The sequence below is a fragment of the Nerophis lumbriciformis genome, linkage group LG20 (assembly GCF_033978685.3).
Source record: "Nerophis lumbriciformis linkage group LG20, RoL_Nlum_v2.1, whole genome shotgun sequence".
In the NCBI taxonomy this organism is placed as follows: Eukaryota; Metazoa; Chordata; class Actinopteri; order Syngnathiformes; family Syngnathidae; genus Nerophis; species Nerophis lumbriciformis.
Window position 1 is genome coordinate 25,758,377 of NC_084567.2, and position 13,432 is coordinate 25,771,808.

Genomic DNA, 13,432 nt, shown 5'->3' on the forward strand with positions numbered 1-13,432 from the left:
GGCTAAGGCAAAATATCCAGATATATATTGTGTATCGCAATATGGCCTTAAAATATCGCAATATTAAAAAAAGGCCATATCGCCCAGCCCTAGTTCAATGATGCCATTTCTGTTTGTCATGTATAATTTTGTCTATTTTGTGTTTATCCTTGAATAAACAGGTCAGTTTCTTGTTACCAACCATTGTGTATTATTCAAACTCCCCTAATTCAGCTGGCTAGTTGTTATCAAGAGTACTAAAACCCTTTTCAACATGATTCTGACAACTAAGTAGGCTAAATAACTTTAAACTTTAATACATGCTCGGATAGGCCGGTATCGGATCGGAAATGCAAAAACAATATCGGTATCGGATCGGAAGTGCAAAAACCTGGATCGGGACATCCCTATTCCACATGTTTCTGATTGAGTTCCGAATGTAACTACTTTGAAGAAGTTTAAATTCCCCAATAAACAATTATATGAGTTAGTTGTATGTATTATATTCCATATTGGTTGCTCAAGTCATAAGAAAACCTATGGGCTTTCTGTGCACAGTTAACTTTGTTACTTCTTGTCAGGGTTAATTTTCGTAATGGCAAGAGCAGCTCCCAGAACAAGAAATCCCAGAAACGTTCGTCTTCAGACGATGAGGATGACGACTATCAAAAGGCAGCCTCTGCTGGGCCGCGGCGGCAGGCTACAGTCAACATCAGCTACAAGGAAGATGAGGAACTGAAGACCGACTCTGATGACCTAGTGGAAGTTCTTGGGGAAGATGTCCCACAACCTGAGGAAGATGAATTTGAAACACTGGAGCGAGTGATGGATAGCAGAAGTGGAAGGAAAAGGGGTAAGAAACATTACACATTATTGTTATTGTTGCTCATCTGTTACTTCTGGAAGGTAAGAATGCTGCCATAATAAAGGAAATGTATTGTTCAAATGTGCAAAAGTGTAAATATGTTTTTTTTGTCTTCTGTTCCAGCGGTAGGAAGTGTAACTACGGTATATGCTGTAGAAGCTGATGGAGACCCTAATACCAATTTCAACCCCAACAAGGAGTTAGGGGAACACCAGTATCTAATCAAGTGGAAAAACTGGGCACATATTCATAACACGTGGGAGACTGAGGAGACCCTTAAGTTGCAGAACGTCAGGGGTATGAAGAAACTGGACAATTTTAAGAAGAAGGAACAGGAGAAAAAGAAATGGTAAAAACAGCAATCTCTTACTATTTTCCACATACTGTAGTGCTACCTCATAACTCAAAATAATCTCAAATCAAAGTGCCCCATTGAAATGATTTGAAAACAAATTAAGCTGTGTGGCCCTCCAAAACACCACCATTTTAACATATAGCATGCTGTTTAATAAGATAATGTAACTTCTAGATAAGGAATATTGTACAAAAATAATACAATAGAATATACTACAAAAACTACAATTGTTTATTAAGTAATGTAATGTACAGCATTTACCTTGGAGGGCGGACTTTACTGATATCTCCTGCGAGCTGCTTCTCAATCAAACACACCATCAGCAACATCTCCATATTTGCGTTGATAAATGTCCTCCATTTAAAACTATTTTTTAGCATCTTTGGCTGGCATAATCGACTCCTGGTCCAGTATGGTGCCGATTGTAAAGTGCTACGCTCGTACGACCTCGCTAAGTCTGCTCGACGCACACTTGATCATGGTTTTCAATGATTTGTTGCATTAATTCAACAAATATCATCCACTTCTTCTCATCACTGTCTTCCACACTGTTTTTTTCTTACACTGATTGGAAGACACTAGTTATGTCTTGCTGGCTATAAGCTAATGCTAGCATGTAAGACCAGATGTTTTGATTGGATGTTACGGGGTTTACTGTGACATTTGCTACGCCCATTAGTGCAGGGGAGGCTTGTATATTGAATATTTTCTTGTACCTGAAGCAACAATTAGCCACAGCTCGTATCCCAAAAAACTGGTGAGCTGTGGTTCTCGTAAACACTGGCTATCATATTCATATACAGTACTTGAATGTTACCCACAACTGTTTCCAAAGCTAAACAAATTGTATGTTTGTCCATTATTACTATTATTTTAGTGTAATTAAAATGTCACTCTGAAAATACAGTAATCTGTGGTGATATGTATTTCCCTCCAGGTTAAAGACGGCATCACCAGAAGACATCGAATATGTCAGTTGTCAGGAAGAACTCATTGATGACCTGCACTCTCAGTACCAACTTGTGGAGAGAATCATAGGTGTGCTTTCAATGTTGTTTTGTATTTCCTTTTATTTCTTTTTTGGTCCAAATTTAAATGAACAGGGTTTATAATTACCAGCATTTAAAATCTAAAATGTCTTGAATATATACTATATTTTTAATATCATTAAGAATCTTTGGCAAAACCGCGCACACACACCCCTACTGTGTTGCCTGGGCTATTTTTAAATTTTTTTGGAGAAATACATCGCATAGTGGCGCTTTTATTAAACTCCTAAATTGGACTGCTCTAGTCGGGATTGAATTGAAGATTACTGAATCACCACAGAATTTGATACATACTTTTGGGGGGATGGCAAGCCCTCATGTGTCGAATTTAAACAAGAATAGTTGGAAAACATGACTGCCAATTAGCAAAACGCCTTTCCAGACACATTCTGGACTTGATCTGTTTTACATGTCTGCTTGCATGTATTCCAAAGAATGCTGAGCACGGCCCTTAGGGGGCTCCACAGATGCTAATTACGGTCATGTGAAAACTGTATACTACCATTGGGTGTCCTCGTTTTTTTTACATGACAAATTCCCAACATTGCCTGCAATATTTGGTGAAGGAAGATTGTAAAGGCTAACTGACTGAAATGTATAGGTTGGCCTGCTTTCTGGCAATGTACAGAGTCTTTTCATCAGAACATGGTGCAAAACAAAGCAAGTGTACCGTAATTGTAGGCCTATGGGGTTGTCACAGGATAATATGGTAAATGTGGTTACAATAGATTTTCATGACAAAATATATTTCACCAGGTCATTCCAACCAAAAGTCAGCTGCTGGTTACCCAGACTACTTGTGCAAGTGGCAGGGATTGCCATATTCAGAATGCAGCTGGGAAGATGGAGCTCTGATTTCTAAGAAGTTCCAAAAATGTATTGACGACTACATGAGCAGAAACCAGTCAAAGAACATTCCATCCAGAGAGTGCAAGGTAACCCCCTGCAGTTGTAAAAGTAAATTATATCTCAACCTGTGTGTTTTCTTTAGTGCTGCAGTCAGTGTTTTATTTTTGACTAGCATTAAACAAGCATTGCTGTTTTAGATGCAGGTTTGACCGACCCGATTCTCTTTTTCTGAAGGTTCTGAAGCAGAGACCCAGATTTGCTCCTATGAAAAAACAGCCACTTTACATTGGAGGTGATGGGCTAGAACTCCGGGACTACCAATTGGACAGTTTAAACTGGATGGCCCACTCCTGGTGCAAGTAAGACTCAATCAACCTTGCATTTCCTCATTTGTAGCCTCAACATACTAAACCTGTCTTGTTGTCTGTATTCATAGAGGTAACAGCTGCATCCTTGCTGATGAGATGGGTTTAGGGAAGACCATCCAGACCATCTCTTTTCTCAACTATATGTTTAATGAACACCAGCTATATGGGCCCTTCTTGTTGGTTGTACCCCTCTCTACCTTAACATCGTGGCAAAGAGAAATCCAGCTTTGGGCTCCTCAGATGAATATTGTTGTCTACCTAGGAGATATTCGCAGTCGCAATATGGTAAGATTAATACGTCAAACAGTCAAACACACATTGTCTTAAGTTGGTCTCAAGTGACTTTTTACTGCGATTTTTTTGTATTAAATATCAGTTGTGCAAGTGAACGAGAATCTTAAGCTTTTTTTGTTTCAACCAAAGAACAAGTGATCCACAATTACAGTGTGTCGGTGGGGATGTTATAGATTTGTATTATTTTGACTACTGCAAGATGACCAACATCAGGGCATCCTTACTTTTTACATCCAGTAAAAACAATTACTGCAATTGTTGCTGGTTGAAACCAGCTTTTTAAAACTTATGTAACTGCATTAGATATTTTTTTCCTTCAAGGATCGAATTAAAACATGTTGACTATGTGATAGTAAACACGATTTGCACAGATCAATAACTAACAGTCATATTTTGAAACTGGACAAGTAGTCAAATTGTTCAACTGTTTTTAGTTCTATTGGTGTGCTTCTATTTTGACTGGCACAGCTTTTATAGACGTTATGGTACAGGAATGTTCCCGAATTTTGTTTGAAGAACTGTTTGTTTAATAACTGAACGTACCCTAATTTCCGGGCTGTAGACTGCAACAAATTGTTGGTCGGATTGTATTTTGTACTTTGCCGCACAAGTCTGTAGGCTGCAGGTGTACACATTTGAAAAATTAAATATTTACAAAGGCGCTTGTGTTCATTAACAAAACTACTCTTAACGGAGAGCTCTGTCTTCTTCGGCGTGCGAGGGCCGGCTTTTCGAGCCAGTTGTGGTAGTGGATTTTTGTTCCGTGCGGCGGGTTTTACTTTTTTCGATGGACGAGATTGTCTTTGCCGTTTTTTTCGTCGTGTGCATTTTGTCCTTTATTCCACATTATGATTGGAGTCCATAACGCGCAAAATAGTTGACCACATGATTGTGTGAGTGCGTTTATTTTAATGTGAACAATTTCATTGATCTGATGTGACGAGGCAAAATGTGATTGTAGCATGTTGAAGGTCGTAAACCCCATAGAAATCTATAAAGTCGCTGCAGCATTGTACAAAGCGCAGGGTTTAAAGTGGGGGGGAAAGTAGCAGTTTATAAACCGGAAATTACAGCATTTGAATTTAAGTTCAAACAATCTTTAAGGTTTCACAATATTTTTTAGACTTAGGACATTTTTGATGATAAAATGTAGAAATTAAAATAATTGAAATCTCAAATATACTTAGTGACATCCAAATGAAAAACTAAAGTATTTTGAGAATAATAGTTTAGTGCATGTCAAATTCCTATTGTCTAATCAGACAGATGCAGTCATACGCTAGCAATTGCAATTTACTGTTGTGTTGTTGAATGTGCTCATTTTACACCTTTTGCCTCAATTTACTAGATCAGGACACACGAGTGGATGCATGTCCATGCCAAGAGGCTGAAATTCAACATCCTGCTTACCACATATGAGATTCTTCTTAAAGACAAGGTAAGAGGCTACTTTCTAATCTATAGCCTTTTATTTGAGACTCTGTTCTGTTAGATTTTCCATTATAAGCTCATTTGAAGGAGAATCAAGTTGTTGTTTTAGTCCACGTCAGGGCTGCTAGGACCTTAGTACTTTCAGTATTACTGGCAGTGAACAGTTTACATGTGCTCCCTGCTTTTGTGGCTTGCACAATTATTGGTTATGGTTATGGTTTGAGTTTATTTCGAACATGCATACAATTACAACATGATACATCACAATTTCCAGTTTTCTTTTCCATATGTTCTCAATTTATTCACAATATACTCCATAAATAACATTTTTTTTAAAAAGGTGAAGTTGTATTTCATATATTGATATGAATAAGATTATCAATATGTTCGGAAGTTTTATCATGGTTCTTCTTCTTTGTACTTTAACACCTCGTTTGAACAGTTTCCTAAATTGAATCATATTAGTACACTGTTTGATTTATTTACCTAATCCATTCCATAATTTAATTCTACATACTGATTGATATACTATAGGTTTTAAGTGTTGTATGTGCATACAAATGTTTGAAATAAAATTTTTATCTGAGGTTATATTTCTCCCCTGTTTTGTTGAGAAGAATTGTTGTACATTCTTGGGTAGCAGGTTATTGTTTGCTTTGTGGATAATTTTAACTGTTTGCGAATTCACTATAGCGTTGAATTTCAATATTTTCGATTCGATAAATGAAATCTGTTATTGAACAGTTTTTCAATAATTTTAGAAAATTGTGGAAGTAAAGAAACAGGTCTATAATTTGTTAAATTGTCTCCAGTTTTATAAATCAGTATAACTTTTCATTTTGTTTGGGAATAGGCCTGTTTTAAATGATAGGTTACAGGTCCTGAGATCTCTGATAACTTTTCTTATCGTTTCCATATCAATTCCATTACAATTGATTGAAGTCTTGGATTTGCATTTTTTCACGATTTTAACTATTTCCTTTTATGTCACTTTTGTGAGAAACATTGAGTTGGAATTTCTATCTACTTTGTCATTGAAGTCCTCAGTTAAAGTTAAAAAGTTAAAGTACCAATGATTGTCACACACACACTAGGTGTGGCGAGATTATTCTCTGCATTTGACCCATTGATGTTTGACCAGTTGAAACTGTCTGGAAGCCTTTCCTCCAATTTTGATCCAATATTTACAAAGTAATTATTGAAGCTTTCAACCACTTCCTTCATGTTGTCATTATTTACGTTTCCGTCTGAAAAGTATTTGGGGTAATCCCTCTTAATGCGTTTTTTAATTATGCTATTGAGGATTCCCCAATTTTTTCTCATATTGTTTTTGTTTGTCTAATAATTGACTGTAATAATATTTTCTACATGTCCGTAGTATGCTAGTTAGCTTGTTTTTATAATTTTTGTACTTATTTTCTGACTCTGCAGTTCTTTGTGTTATACGTTTTTTATATAATGTATTCTTCTTATTACATGCATTTTTTAATCCTTTTGTCATCCATGGTTGATTGTTCTTTCTCTGCTTTTTCCTGAGCTGTTTCCATGGACGATGTTTGTCATAAAGTATTATGAATGTGTTTAAAAATGTACAATAGGCCTCAGCAACATCATTTTCATTGTACACATTGTCCCAATTTTGCTTTTCTCGCTCATTTTTGAAAGCAATCATAGTTTTCTCTGTGCATAGTCTTTGAAATGTCTTTTTGTCACGCATGTTCCTCTTCTTGTAGTTTCCATCACATATGTGAAAACTGGCAGATGATCGCTAATGTCGGTTGTAAGTAGACGGCTTGTTGTATTATTATCAATCAATCAATCAAAGTTTACTTATATACAGTAGCCCTTAATCACAAATGTCTCAAAGGGCTGCACAAGCCACAACGACATCCATGGCTCAGATCCCACATTAGAGCAAGTAAAAAACTCAACACAATGGGCACAATGAGAAACCTTGGAAGGGACAGCAGATGTGGGGACCCCCCTTGGGTGACCGGTGCAATGGATGCCGAATGGATAAAGTTAATAACGTGAGAGTCCAGTTCATAGGCAGTGGATCCTCTTGGATGTAGACATGTCAGCAGCACAGAGATGCCACCAACTGATGCATAGAGCAATGGTTCATCCTGGGTTAAAGTTTGTTAAAGTTGTTAGTGAGGTTATTGATATAGCCCACATCATTTTGGGAATGGTGCCAATACCAAGGGCAATAGGCCAGCAAGAGTCGTAGTTGTGACAGCATTAATGTGGCGGCTGCTAAAGCATTGGTTATTAGTAGTTTCTTGACAATGAGTCAGAACTTCGAATTTTATAAGGTTGTGATCGAACATTATTTTAATGTATGGGAGTATTGTAACTGTTGATGACACCCCAGACAAGGACTAAATCTATTGTATTACCGTTGCGATGCGTGGGTTCGTTTGTGTAAGACCACAGCTATCAATTATAGTCTGGAGCTCCACACACGGAGAATCTAACGGGATATTCATATGGCTATTAAAATTCCTACGTTATAATTATATTACCTGCGTGCGTCACTAGATTAGCAACAAAATCTAAAAATTTGCTGATAAAGTCCGGATACGGCCCTGGGGGGCGATAGATAACAGCCAGATGGAGAGGTAGCGGTATAACAGACCTCATAGTAAGCACCTCAAATGATTTATATTTATTACTTAGGTTAGGGCTAAGGTTAAGGTTTTCATTGGATATTAGTGCGACCCCTCCACCCTTTTTAAGGGGACAGGTAATATGTTCACACATATAGATAGGAAGTGGTGCCTCGTTAAGTGGAAAAAAATCATCTGGTTTTAGCCAAGTCTCACTGAGACCAATGACATTAATATTTTTGTCTCTAATGACCTCTATACCTAACAGCGTTTTGAGAGGCAATGATCTGATGTTTAAAAAAAAACATATTATAGGCATAGGCTGTTTTGAGGTATTTTTGTTAATAGTATCTGTAGTACTGATATTAATAACGTTACGTCTATTTTGCGTGATGAGCCTTAAATAATTTCGATCACATCTAGGAATGTATATGGTGGTGATATTGAGATTATTTGCTTGGTGCTGCGATAGATTTAACGCTTCATAATTTACCACCTCAGTAAAATGCATGTCTACCTCTGGCACAGTCACTACAGACATAAAAAATGATGTGAGTCATTTATTATTCTATGACAAATGCTATATGTGCAGGAATTTTCCAGCCTGGCGCTGGTTAGTTCTAGCTTAACTGACTCCTCATCCGGGCTAACAGGCGCTAGTTGCTTGTGGGTGAGCTTGCTCTAGTGTAGTCAGTCAAGTGTGACTCAAACAGTAATCTATGTTCCTAGGAGCTTTCCCGGTTAGGGTGAAGGCTGTCCCTCCTCAGCAAGCTCGGTTTGCCCAGAAAGAGGGCCAATTATCAATAAGCGTAAGTCCCTGTTCTCTACAAAAACTAGCCAGCCACTTTTTAAGCGAGACTAATTTGCTATACCTCTCATCATTGCTTCTTGCAGGCAAGGGAGCCTGTGACAAGTACTTGATGCCGAGACATCTTTCTAGCGAGATTACAAATCCTAGCTATGTCTCTGTTTGTAATCTCTGACTGTCTCATCCTAGTGTCATTGGAGCCGACGTGTACAACTATGTTCGCGTAGCGAGAGGTGCGATTAGCCTGACGTACGTGTTTAGTATGCCTGCGGCGAGTCAGCTCCCTAAGATTGGCTTCAATGTTGGGTGCTCGGGCCCGGGAATACCCCTAATTATGGTTCGTTTACTAAACTGTATAGTCCCCTATGACTAAGGTGTGGTGTCCGGTAGACTGCGGTGTAGGACTCGCTAAAGGGCTAAATCTTGTAGGCCGCTTAGGGCTGCTACAAACTGGGCTAGTCAGCTCGCTGCAGCTAACTTTAGCAAATGTGTCTGCAGCGCCTAAAGTTTCTAAATTACTCTGCTCCAACTGGCGGACATGGCCCTTTAGTAGAACCAACCTATCCATGAGTAGGGTGCACAAAGAAAAGGAATCCATACTTACCTTGTTTCGTTCACCGAGTCAGGTTCTTGCTGCCTTCGGAGCGCAGTAGATTCGGACCAGGACTAGCTTAGCTTCGCCAGCTTAGCAACTAGGTAGCTGAAAGTGAGGCGGTGAAACAAAGAGTGGGTGTTTTGTAAGTTCGATAAGACTACTAAATGTGTTGGGGAAGGAATAAAGAAAGCTGTAAAACAATTAGAAGCACACAGATCAAAAGATAGCACTCAGCTTTGAACGGCGAACTGCAGGAGCAAGTATCAGCAGTGGGGCAACCAGACTCTGTTGTTTCTGTCACTGAGCTTTCGGAGAACAGTAGCTTCGGACTGGGACTAGCTTAGTTTCGCTAGCTTAATAGCTGGGGAGCTGAAAGTGTGGTGGTGAAACAGATTAGGTCAGTGGATCTTAACCTGGGTTCGATCGAACCCTAGGGGTTCGGTGAGTCGGGCTCAGGGGTTCGGCGGAGGTCAAGACACACCTGACTCATCGTGTAAATAAAAACTTCTCCCTATCGGCGTATTACGGATACGGCAACAGCAGAAGTCACACTGATTTGCAGGTGTGTAATTTGTTGTGAGTTTATGCACTGTGTTGGTTTTGTTCTTTGAACAAGGTGATGTTCATGCACGGTTCATTTTGTGCACAAGTAAAAAAAAACATGGTAACACTTTAGTATGTGGAACATATTCACCATTAATTAGTTGCTTATCAACATGCAAATTAGTAACATATTGGCTCTTAACTAGTCATTATTAAGTACTTATTACCGTATTTTCCGCACTATAAGGCGCACCTAAAAACCACAATTTTTCTCAAAAGCTGACAGTGCGCCTTATAACCCGGTGCGCTTTATTACGATTCATTTTCATAAAGTTTCGATCTCGCAACTTCGGTAAACAGCCGCCATCTTTTTTCCCGGTAGAACAGGAAGCGCTTCTTCTTCTACGCAAGCAACCGCCAAGGAAAGCACCCGCCCCCATAGAACAGGAAGCGCTTCTTCTTCTACCCGCCCCCGGAAGAAGAAGAAAAAACGCGCGGATATCACCGTACGTTTCATTTCCTGTTTACATCTGTAAAGACCACAAAATGGCTCCTACAAAGCGACAAGGATCCGGTTCATAAAAAGACGCAATCTCTCCATCCGCACACGGATTACTACCGTATTTCACAGCAACTGATATTCCTGTGAACCGCACTGTGGAACGGGAGCACGTACGGTGAATATTCGCACCACAGGGAATGAGAAGTCATCCTTCACTGTGGTTCTAGCTTGCCATGCTAACTTCCACCCATGGTGATATTCAAAAGGAAGACCTTGCCAAAAGAGACCTTTCCAGCCGGCGTCATCATAAAAGCTAACTCGAAGGGATGGATGGATGAAGAAAAGATGAGCGAGTGGTTAAGGGAAGTTTACGCGAAGAGGCCGGGTGGCTTTTTTCACACAGCTCCAAAGGCGAACACACCTTCACTAAGACGGGCAGACAGCGCCGGACGACATACGACAACATTTGCCAGTGGATCGTAAATGCCTGGGCAGATATTTCGGTCACAACTGTGGTCCGAGCTTTCCGGAAGGCAGGATTCACAGAACTGCTGCACAACAACAGCGACACTGAATCCGATGACTTCGACGAGACGGAGCCGGCCATTTTTGGATCCCACGCTTGCGCAACTTTTCAATTCGGACACCGAAGACGAAGAATTCGAAGGATTTACGAATGAAGAATAACTTCAGAAGGTGAGCGCTATGTTTATTTTGTGTGTTGTGACATTAACGTTCGAGCAACATTATGTTGCTTTTGCTCTACACCATTTTGAATTTTACTATGTTTGTGATTGCACATTTGCGTACATTTTGGGACAGAGTTGTTAGAACGCTGGTTTTCAATATATTATTAAAGTTTGACTGAACTATCTGACTGTTTTTTTGACATTTACTTTAGCGCAGCGTTTTTTTGACATTCACTTTAGCGCAGCGTATGCGCGGCTTATAGTCCGGGGCGGCTTATTGGTGGACAAAATTATGAAATATGTAATTCATAGAAGGTGCGGCTAATAATCCGGTGCGCCTTATAGTGCGGAAAATACGGTAATGCCTTATTCGGCATGGCCTTATTATAACCCTAACCCTCTTACCCTGGCCCTAACCCTCTAACCCTAACCAAATAACTCTAAATTAAGTCTTGGTTACCGTATTTTCCGCACTATAAGGCGCACCGGATTATTAGCCGCACCTTCAATGAATTACATATTTCATAACTTTGTCCACCAATAAGCCGCCCCGGACTATAAGCCGCGCCTACGCTGCGCTAAAGGGAATGTCAAAAAAACAGTCAGATAGGTCAGTCAAACTTTAATAATATATTAAAAACCAGCGTTCTAACAACTCTGTTCACTCCCAAAATGTACGCAAATGTGCAATCACAAACATAGTAAAATTCAAAATAGTGCAGAGCAATAGCAACATAATGTTGCTCGAACGTTAATGTCACAACACACAAAATAAACATAGCGCTCACTTTCTGAAGTTATTCTTCATTCGTAAATCCTTCGTCTTCGGTGTCCGAAGTGAAAAGTTGGGCAAATTTACGATCCACTGGCAGATGTTGGCGTCGTCTGGCGCTGCCTCCTCGTCTTAGTGAAGGTGTGTTCGCCTTCTGTCTTCCATTGTTCCCACGCAGTTAGCAGTCTAGCTTCGAATGCCCTGTTGACACCAATATCTAGCGGCTGGAGGTCTTTTGTCAATCCACCCGGAATGACGGCGAGTATTGAATTAAGCGCGTAAGCGTGTCTCTCAATGTGCTGTTATGAGCTAGCAAATATAACAACTACACTACCCAGCATGCAACGATAGTTACGAGCATGCGCGGTAGCCCTGAGAAGTTCCCAAGCAGTTAGCAGTCTAGCTTCGAATGCCCTGTTGACACCAATATCTAGCGGCTGGAGGTCTTTTGTCAATCCACCCGGAATGACGGCGAGTATTGAATTAAGCGCGTAAGCGTGTCTCTCAATGTGCTGTTATGAGCTAGCAAATATAACAACTACACTACCCAGCATGCAACGATAGTTACGAGCATGCGCGGTAGCCCTGAGAAGTTCCCACGCAGTTAGCAGTCTAGCTTCGAATGCCCTGTTGACACCAATATCTAGCGGCTGGAGGTCTTTTGTCAATCCACCCGGAATGACGGCGAGTATTGAATTAAGCGCGTAAGCGTGTCTCTCAATGTGCTGTTATGAGCTAGCAAATATAACAACTACACTACCCAGCATGCAACGATAGTTACGAGCATGCGCGGTAGCCCTGAGAAGCGTTGTTGTATGCTGGGAGTTCGAATGTGGTTATGAGCACGCTGTGAGAAAACGTTGAGAACTCAGTTAACACGCCTCGTCTGCATTATTTATAATTAGACAGACAACACACTTAATAGGAGCCATTTTGGGGTCTTTACATAAACACACAAATGGAAATGAAACGTCACATATCCCAGCATGCACCGCGCGCTTCTTCTACGGGGAAAAAAGATGGCGGCTGTTTACCGTAGTTGCGAGACCTAAACTTTATGAAAATGAATCTTAATATTTATCCATATATAAAGCGCACCGGGTTATAAGGCGCACTGTCAGCTTTTGAGAAAGTTTGTGGTTTTTAGGTGCGCCTTATAGTGCGGAAAATACGGTACTTAGAATATGTTCCACTAGTGTCCAAAAAACTCTAAAGTAAGTCTTTGTTACTTAGAATATGATCCCCATACTAAAGTGTTACCAAAAACGTATAACTTTGCCTTGAATTTGAAAAAAAACAACATTTATTTTTCACTAAAGAAGGGTTCGGTGAATGCGCATATGAAACTGGTGGGGTTCGGTACCTCCAACAAGGTTAAGAACCACTGGATTAGGTGCTTTGTTTAGTTTGATATGACTACAATATGCTGGAGAAGGAATAAAGAAAGCTGTCAAACAATTAGAAGCATGCAGATACAAAGATAACACTTAGATTTTGAGCAGCGAACTGCGCAGTAATTTCAGACCGGGATTAATTTAGCAAGCTAGCTGAAAGTGAGGTGGTGAAACAGAGAGTGGGTGCTTTGTAAGTTTGATACAACTACGGTACTAAAATATGTTTGAGAAGGGATAAAGAAAGCTGTAAAACAATTAGAAGCACACAGATAGAAAGATAGCGCTTAGCTTTTGAGCGGTGAAACAGCGGCGGCAAGAAGCGAGAGCGAT

At 39.9% G+C, this 13,432-nt stretch overlaps 1 protein-coding gene across 3 annotated transcripts in view; it reads left to right on the forward strand.

The window, feature by feature from the left end:
• chd1 (chromodomain helicase DNA binding protein 1) overlaps positions 1 to 13,432 on the forward strand; it is a 65,252-nt gene that overhangs the window by 12,756 nt on the left and 39,064 nt on the right. For all 3 annotated transcript variants that reach the window (XM_061980685.2, XM_061980686.2, XM_061980687.2), the window contains exons 6-12: positions 561 to 832; positions 968 to 1,193; positions 2,137 to 2,237; positions 3,005 to 3,183; positions 3,332 to 3,456; positions 3,534 to 3,750; positions 5,108 to 5,197. In XM_061980685.2, coding sequence (XP_061836669.1) covers positions 561 to 832; positions 968 to 1,193; positions 2,137 to 2,237; positions 3,005 to 3,183; positions 3,332 to 3,456; positions 3,534 to 3,750; positions 5,108 to 5,197 — 1,210 coding nt within the window. The remainder of the gene's footprint in view (positions 1 to 560; positions 833 to 967; positions 1,194 to 2,136; positions 2,238 to 3,004; positions 3,184 to 3,331; positions 3,457 to 3,533; positions 3,751 to 5,107; positions 5,198 to 13,432) is intronic.